Source organism: Phoenix dactylifera, chromosome 9 (genome assembly GCF_051530095.1).
Source record: "Phoenix dactylifera cultivar Ajwa chromosome 9, Ajwa_hap1_PhDact_Kaust_v1.1, whole genome shotgun sequence".
Classification (NCBI taxonomy): Eukaryota; Viridiplantae; Streptophyta; class Magnoliopsida; order Arecales; family Arecaceae; genus Phoenix; species Phoenix dactylifera.
Window position 1 is genome coordinate 3,456,545 of NC_143198.1, and position 9,141 is coordinate 3,465,685.

Consider the following 9,141-nt stretch of genomic DNA (forward strand, 5'->3'; position numbering starts at 1 on the left):
TATTATTAATATTAGTCCAACACAATATGCAGGTAACGATTTTTTTAAATTATTTTCTAAAATATAATATAATAATATAATAAACTATAATCAATAGAAAAATTTTAATAGTAAAGGCTTCTATGCTGGGATTATTAATAATTATTATATATTAAGTAATAAATTTTAATGATATTTGAGTATAATAAATTATATTTTAAATATTTTATTATATATATATATCAAATATTAATAATATAATATTTTTTTAATTATCAAAGAGGGTTATAAGAAGGGTAGGTATTTATTAAGTACTAACCAAATCTAGAGCTATACCGTTTTGCTCATCTAATTAATTAAAAAGTTCTCAGCAAGGGAGGTGGGAGGTTTAAAACGGAAGAGGGCGGTGACTCGATTCTCCTCGGACGCCCCGGAGATCCCGGTTCAGTGTCCTCCAAATCTCTCGTCTCTTTTCTTTCATCTCTTCATCTCTTCTCTCTTCCAAGCGAGTCATACATCCGCTTCCATGAAAGGAAACAAAGGGAGATCGACCCTCGTGGTCCTGGGGAGGACCAAGCTTGGCCTCCCCGCCGTGCTCCTCTTCTGCTCCCTCTTTTGCCTCGCCGGCTTCTTCGGATCCATTCTCCTTTCCCAGGTGAGCCCTAGCCCTAGAATCCTATCTCTCCCTCTCCGTCCGTGGTGCTTGTTTCGATCGTTGTATCTTTCCCTTCTTGTAGAATATTCCGGTTGGTGGAGTGCCGCGGGCGAGGGTGCTGGAGGAGCTCGAGGAAGAGGGGGAATGGCGGGCCATGGCCCACGGGGAGACTGGTGAATCTATGATCTCATCGATCCCGTTTCAGGTTCTCCGCTTCTGCTTTATCTTCCCAGTTTTAGCCCTAGTTTGGTTTGTTTTATATCTGGTTGGGTTTTGTTCCGATAAAATTTGGTAAAGAGTATCTTACAGTTATTGCAAGGACGAGTTGATTTGATACATATATTGTGCCGATGCCTCGATACCTGCCTGTTAGGAATTGGATCGTTATGTGAAATTGTTACAATTATCATTGAAAAAGAATGAATTTATGTCCATTCGTGCGAAGCACACAAAGAAAATTGTTCTTTGAATTAGAATAAAATTTGGTTGTCTTTATCTATAAGAACTCATTGAACTTACATTGAGCTGACGCACAATTATCAATGCTGAAGGATAATAGATATGTTTCTTTTAATATTAGCAGAAAAAAAAAATGTAATTTTGAGTATTGAATGACTTGTCTGAACTAAGTTTGATTTGTAAAGGTTTGGTTATCTAAAATCCTAACATATGGCTAAATAAGGCAGTTATATCTGTCATTGGCTGCAGTAATAACAGGATCACAAATTATCCATGCACAGTCTCTACTAGAACTGCTTCAAGTGAGTAAAAACCATGAGAAATCTTGGTTCACTGAGAGTTGCAGAGGGATTTGCATGACTGACCTAATTGTAGTTTATTTCTTACTTGTGATCGGCCAAAACTCGCAACAATGAAATGTAACACCACCTGCCATGAAGCAACCTTTTTCTTATTGTGTTATGTAGTTAATCCTCAGATGATATTTAAGATTTCCAACTTACTGTGGACAAATATTTATTTACATGACATCATGCAATTGTTGTGTTGGTTCTCCAAAATTCTCCCAGTCATGTGAACTCTATTACTTTCAGATTTTGAATAACTAGTTATGTAAAAACGTTGGTGCTTGAGAGCAGGTTTTGAGCTGGAAACCTCGTGCATTATATTTTCCAGAATTTGCAACAGCAGAACAGTGTCAGGCTGTAATGCGAATCACAAAGTCAAAGCTTAGGCCATCAACATTGGCGCTACGGAAAGGAGAAACTGAAGAGAACACTAAAGGAATAAGAACAAGGTAACTATTTTCGCTATATATAACTGCAGAGAAAAATTAACAAAATATATTTCACGATGAGGGATGGTGCTAAGGCTGCATCTTTGCCAGCAATCTTTTGCACCGAAAATTTGCTGTAGTTGTGTTATGTACACTTTTCATAAATGACCCAAGCTTCTCCTTGTGTTCATGTATCGGTTAAGTTGACAGTGATTTTAATATAGTAGAGAAATGATGAGTTGTTGGCTTTTAGCTTCTTAACAGTTAAAAGCGCTACTTTGTGATATTGATTTCAATATAATAAATTTCTTGGTGATGGTTTGGTAAAATCATCTTTTCTTTCTTTGGTTTAGTTTTAGATAGTATGTTATTTGACAATAGATGCATTAACATGCAAAACAAATAAGTAGATTATGATCAAAATTGTTTGTCTTTTTTTTTATACTTGCACCTTCTCAGTAATCTGAATTTATTCAGCTAAATTGTGGGAGCTTTATGTCTGTGTTAGTGATTTAGCATCTAACCAACAGTAATGCATTTCTCTCTTCGACATATGCCTGGTCTCTGTAGTTCTTTAATTCCTTTTGGTGAACAACAACATACATTCTTGCTTTTCCTGCCATGCAGACAGAATGCCATATATCTTGAAATTCTATTATGATTTGCCATGTCCTGTGGTAAATTGATTACTCTTAGCAATTGGCAACAGTTCTGGCACTTTCATCAGTGCATCGGAAGATCCAACTAGAGTCTTGGACTATATTGAACGAAAAATTGCTAGGGCTACAATGATCCCAAGAGACCACGGGGAGGTATTGCTCTGCACATTTTCATGAATAAGATACTCTATGGTACCGAACTGCCCTATATTGTTTTACACAATTGCCCTTTATTCATGGATTGACGTTTTCTTTTAAGTGCTTTGTTTTGGACAAACATCTCTAGGAAATTGCCCTATGTTTCCATATGTGGGCATCTGACCATGTGATTTTAAATGAAATTCTTTTTTGTGTCGACCAATATTACTCCCTTTTGGTATGATGTCTAACTGGGTACCTATGTTTCGAGTCCAGTTGATATCAACTGTTTTGACCAATTTCAGCTCATGGGTTCAATTCACTTTTAATGAATTCCTAACAAGAATCAGCCTGAAAGCCTGTAGCAACTTGCTTTCATGTATAATGTATTCCATGATTGAGATTCGGGATTGTTTCCAAGCAACTTGAAATTTCTAAAGCGAGAAGAGGAGAATATTGTTCTTCCAAATGAGTATAGAAAAAACTTGTCAATCTTGATCAATTAAAGGAAGACATTGAAGTGGAGGTGGTCTAAGAATATTGTGATGAAGAAGACATCATGTGCTATCAAAGCTTCAAGGGAAAAACGACTGACATTATTTCTTCCTGAGGAGCAGCCTGAGATCAGCAATTATTGCTTATCTTTGAAGACAACTTTCTTATTCCAAGATTTCAAAGTTCCTTGCTATATAAAAATTCCAACATAGTTATTGGAATGAATAATAAGCTTGAGACAGCATATGTTGTCTATGCCAAAGGCCCAAAGTGGAAAGATACCTAATATTGCACACAAAGCCTACATTCAATATATGAAATTCTAGAGACAGAGAAGTGCGGTAAGAATTGCTTCTGTGTCTTCACCATGAAGTCCTAGATCTTCTGAAAGAGAATTTACTGATCTGGTAAAATTGAAGTAGTAACATCCAATTTAAAATATATGCAGTTAAATGTCAAAGAAGATCTAATTAGGGTAGAAGCTTGAGCATTTCATGTTCTGGATGCAATTCAAAAATTACAGGACATGGTGTTAGGATGTTTGAAGTTTTCTGACTCGTATAAAATATCCTGTAAATGAGAACCCATAAATTAAAATAATCTCCGTGCATCTTGGTACTCTGATATTCATATGGCATCCAAAGTTATACTCTTTCTCTATCTTTTCCTTTGTTAAGTTAGTTGCTTCTCAATTTTGGATAACTATGAAATACTTTATAAGTAACATGAGGGGTTATCACCATGTTGCAGTCATTCAATGTCTTGCGCTATGAGATTGGGCAGAGGTATGCTGCACATTATGATGCATTCAACCCATCTGAATATGGTCCGCAGAAGAGCCAGAGGGTACACATTTAGAGGCCTAAAATTTTGTGTGATTAATGCTTAATATTCTTTTACTTTCCATAGGTATTTGATTTCTGACGTAGCACGTTTTCCATTACTTGCATTGGAACTTTCAATATGTTATCGTGCACATGTGCATACTGAGGCATTTTTAGCTTGTTTGATGGATTAGTTCCATGGCAAGTCACATTTTCTATTGAGTATGCTTGTACATGTGTCTTACATATGAATAGCTTGGTATCAACAGTGGTAGGTCATATTACCCATGGGCAGGAACTATAAATTAGTCCAAGAAAACAACTCCACTTTTAATTTAAACTTAGGTTCATTAATGTCCATGTCCATTCCCTTTAGTGGAAATTCGTAATTATTATAATGAAACTTACTTTTGCCTTAAAAATGTTCTGTTAACTGTTCACCACTAAGTGATGTATACTTGTGCGTGTCAAAAAAATCTCAGGTAAGTAAAATGACATGGTAGCCGAGATTCTGATTTGAAACATTTTGTCAACATATCTGATATACTGATTTATCAACTCAGAAAATCCCAAGATATGGTTGCTGGGTTAAATTATGAAAATAATTGCAACAGTTTGATATTTTGGTCTGATCTGTTATAGTTGATTTACAAATTGCCCTGGATATTAAGGATCAGCAAGATAAGACTATATTCTTCAACGTTATTTCTATGATTTAGTGCATGACTTTGTGGTCTTCCAGATTATATTTGTGCTCAATATCGCTGAATTTTTAAAGTTATATGACTGTGTATGCAAACATAAGTACTTTTTATGAGAGTTTAAGTTTTTAAAATTTTGACCTGCCCTCTGGTAGGCAACATTTATTATGTGAGGTAGAAAATACTTTGTATTAGAGGACACTCACTTACTTTGATGCTGCCATGTCAGCATGTAAATGAGCATACACAAAATCTGTGCTTGTTTAGCATATTTTATTTATTCTTTTCACCTTACGTTTGTTGCCATAGGCGTCTCTTGCAATAACATTATTTTTGTTTCAGCTTTTGCTTCTCAGTGGAAAACATGAAGCCTACATATTTATTTAGTTATTTGGTATTATCATTTTTTTTTGGGCTTCTTAGATGGGTTATGTCAATTGGCACCTTCCAAATGATTAGTAACATTCTTTCTTTCTTATTATCTGAATCTATATAGCTCAATTACATATATTGGCAACCTAGAAATCTTACCCTGAGATGACTTGCTTTACATTTTACTTTTGTCCAGTACTTCGGTTAATGGCCTCATATTTTCCTTTCTTGCTATGGGCGAACTTCCTTTTCGGTTTTTTGCACCTAATCTTGTAATTGCTTGATTTCAATTTGGTGCTTATAACTTGAAGAAACAAGTTTTTTTTTTTTTTTTACATGTTTATATAATCTCTCAGGTAGCTTCTTTCTTACTGTACTTATCGGATGTTGAAGAAGGGGGAGAAACTATGTTTCCTTTTGAGGTAAAAAGGTTTGATTGCTGCTCTTTCTGAAATTAAAAATTACTGCAGTTGTAATATAAGGTTCCATTTTGTTTTGCAGAATGGATTAAATATGGACATTGGTTATGATTATGAGAAGTGCATTGGTTTGAAGGTGAAACCACGCCAAGGGGATGGTCTTTTATTTTATTCGCTGTTTACAAATGGCACAATTGACCCAGTAAGTTCTCTATCTTTAGCTCTTTCACAATAATACCTGATTCCTTTGTAGAAGTTTGTAGAAGTTTGTGCGCTTGCATAATTCTCTGCTGACAGATGATGCAAGATAACAAAATTGATAGCCTTTCAATCTGATTAGTAAGTCAGATTACAAGTGCTGATCTATATCAAGATCACTTTGCTACGGTAAATACAAGCTATTTGATCACTATTGATGGTCTTTAAATTTATAGGGAACTAGAGAATGTGCTTACTAGTGTGACAGGTTCCCAGTTTGCATTATTTAGTTTGATATTTACGTAGTTATATGCGATATATCTTTGCATGGATAACTATACTGGCTAAAAACCTGGCACGATTTTGCCAGAGGAGCAATTGAGATTTATAAGGTTAGTAGCAATAAGCAAATAATAAGGTTACATGTTGCAGGGGAATGAAAAGTTTAGAAGATGGACTAGGAAATTAAAAGTAATAAACTGAAGGTTCTTTGGAAATTAATGAAATGAACCAGACAAGAAACTTTTATGTTGGGTTTCCTACTTTTCCACTGTTACTGTATTTCCCCGTATTTCATCCCTCCAAGCAGCTAGTGTAGCAATGACCATTCAGCTTTCTGAAGGAAGCGCTTTGTCATAGTTGGGTTATCATGAAGTGCTATCTTCTTTTCTATAAAGCAGGATGAGGAACATGGTGTCTCCTGAAATTTTAGTCATGTAGTATTTCCTGGGAAGCTGTATGAAATTGAACAAAGAAAGAAAATATGTGATATGGATGACTCAATATTAAAGAATTGTCTTTTTAACCATGAATGAAAGAAAATAGAACTGCATATAGCATGATATGCACCAAAACCTGTATTGAATATATGAATTATGTTCATCATTTTTTAAAGCTTTCAACTTTTAAGGGCTCGTGAAGGATAGAAAAGAGCTACATAGTTAGAGTGTCATTATTATGAACAATGTATACTTGATTGAGGATTATTATGACATTAGGGATAACAATGATTATGCATCGAAGCATGTGCTCAATGTCTGACATTCTTTTTCTTCGGTACAACGACATTTTTTTAAGGGTCAGGGCCTGGAGCCTGTATCGGTCGGCCGGTAGCACAGTTCGGCTTGCCCCCGTGTTGTTCCATGCCAGGTTCGTACCGACACAATAGAGAGGGCGAGGGAGAGAGAGTACGGGAGAGAGGAAGAGAGAGAGAAAGAGGAGGGGAGGGCCGCCGGAGGGTCGGAGCCCTTGCTCCGGCCGTCCGCACCTCTCTGAAACAGGGGTCCATCGAGATCTTTTTTTATTTTGAAAATTTTAAGTGAAGTTTGCAAGGGGTTTGCCAACTTTACTTGAAAATTTTAAGTGAAGTCGGCAAACCCCTTGCTGACTTCACTTAAAATTTTCAAAATAAAAAAAGGCCCCGACGGATCCCTCCTTGCTCCGGCCCTCCGGCGGTCCTTCCTCTCTCTCTCCCTTCCCCCCTCTCTCTCTTTTCTTCTCTTTCCTTCTCCCTTTGTGCCTCCCGCCGGTTAACCATTTTGAATCCGGAACCATCCCGGTCTGCCGCCGGTACGGCTCAGTACGCTCCGAACCAGATGGACCTTGGGTTAAATCTAACTTTTTATGCACTTGTTTTTTTCAAAGACATAAAGACATATTTTAAGATATGAATATGAAATTTTCTTGAAATAGTATCGATTGAGAAAGAACTTGGAAATTCTGATAGATTACAGAGCTCGACAACCAACATCTCATGTTCTGAGATCAACTTGATGGTGGTGTGCTAGTTCCTATAATTTTCAACGCACAAAGTTCACATGTAGACACTGGAATTGGATTCTTAAATTATGTCTATAAATGCTCCCATTCGCACCTCTTGTTAGGGTGTGAGCTTGAAATATAGGGTGAAGAATAAAGGCAGGTTTCAGAGTTATTTTGATTGATTGGAATTTGTTGTATATGCAGACATCACTTCACGGTAGCTGTCCGGTGATTAAAGGTGAGAAATGGGTGGCGACAAAGTGGATCAGAGATCGCACTAAAGAGCTAATGTAATTTTTACCATATGCTTCAATTTTAGAGAATCTCTCCCCCTTTTTTTCCGCAGTCATGTGTTTAAATTTATATGTTCACAATGTATGGGCATCTTGGCGTATTAAATGTAACTTATAGAAAAGCCACTGATTTGGAAGAGTAAAATCCTGTCAATATCCAATTTAAATATGAAATCTCCCCATCTGAATCAAATACCTTTGTTTTCCAACTGGATTAAAAAAACTTCTTTTGGGGGAGCAAAAAGCTTTTTATTTTGTTATGTAAAGTGAGCTGCTACTTACGAGTCACATGCTCGTTATTCAGTGACTACTATGGTACTACTGCTGGCATGGTCTTATCATATACTTGATACAGAAAATTCAAACAAGTAATTTTTATGTAGATTTAAATACGAAATGCTCTATGTAAATTATGGGATGCTTTACTGATCTTAGCAAGAAAGCACTTCCATATTTTGCTGAAAGTCTAATAGATAAGATGGCCAGGAGGGCTGTCTGTTGACCTTGAGCCACACAATATAAATTATGTGCTTAGCGTGCATAATCTGATGAAAAATTTTATGTAGCTGTAGTATTGAACTCATCAATAAATCGCCTTTGTTTGCACTATGATCTTTAACAGGGAAAGCAACCTGATTTGGTATTTGTCCATGTTATATTTTCACCATAAATCAGATCTATTTTAGTATTTCCTTTTTTTTTTGAGAAAATAAAATTTCCTCTTCCAACTGCTGGTACAGCAATCCTGGATGCCTGTAATTAGTCTTACGATATCTGGATGAGACATTAATATATCTGAGAGAGGTTCCTAAAGGTTTAGCTCAGGTTTCTTAATCAAGGTGGCTGGGAATTGTAGTACTCTCTTTCTTGTTCTCTGTCTATGGAGCAGGTGGTGATGAACATCAGGATTCAAGGAGAGTTAGCCAGGGGGCATGGCTGCTACGTATACAGATGGATTGAGTTGGTTTCACCTCTGGGTCCATCATGTGTTGGGTTGGCTCCCGGTACCAGCCAGCCAGATCTTTTGGGTGCAACACACAAGTTGCCAATTGACAGATTCTAGTTATTTAAATCAATCAGAATGTTAAGTGATTTTTTTACCTATTTTGTTCTAATACCTAAAAGGACTTAGTCAGGGCACAGTGTCTCATTAGTTGAAGACACGGTTATAGTATTCTTGTCATCAGGTTTTAACAATTGTGGCCTCAAAGGTTGAAACAATTATAGGTCCACGTAGTGTTACTTGGCCGTGAAGGGGGAAAAAAGGTTGACATATATTTTGGATATTACAATGGTATATATAACAACGAAACAATGTGAAGGAATCTATTTGAACCACTTGATTTTTGTATTAAAATAGTAGCATATTGTAGATATCCAAGAATTATTGTATTTGCTGAATTTGGCAAACAA

At 36.3% G+C, this 9,141-nt stretch overlaps 1 protein-coding gene across 2 annotated transcripts; it reads left to right on the top strand.

Annotated features, from left to right (window-relative positions):
* Positions 1-295: 295 nt before the first annotated feature.
* LOC103709210 (putative prolyl 4-hydroxylase 9) lies at positions 296-7,902 on the top strand. 2 transcript variants are annotated; one of them, XM_008794439.5, is made up of 8 exons: positions 296-634; positions 717-839; positions 1,732-1,889; positions 2,578-2,680; positions 3,911-4,006; positions 5,414-5,479; positions 5,559-5,678; positions 7,640-7,902. In XM_008794439.5, exons 1-8 carry the CDS (start codon positions 506-508, stop codon positions 7,727-7,729), a joined length of 885 nt encoding a protein of 294 aa, XP_008792661.3. In that variant the 5' UTR covers positions 296-505; the 3' UTR covers positions 7,730-7,902. The 2 variants fall into 2 exon arrangements, with proteins under 2 accessions (XP_008792661.3, XP_089781352.1); XM_089925226.1 differs by lacking the exon at positions 3,911-4,006.
* The last annotated feature ends 1,239 nt before the right edge of the window (positions 7,903-9,141 follow it).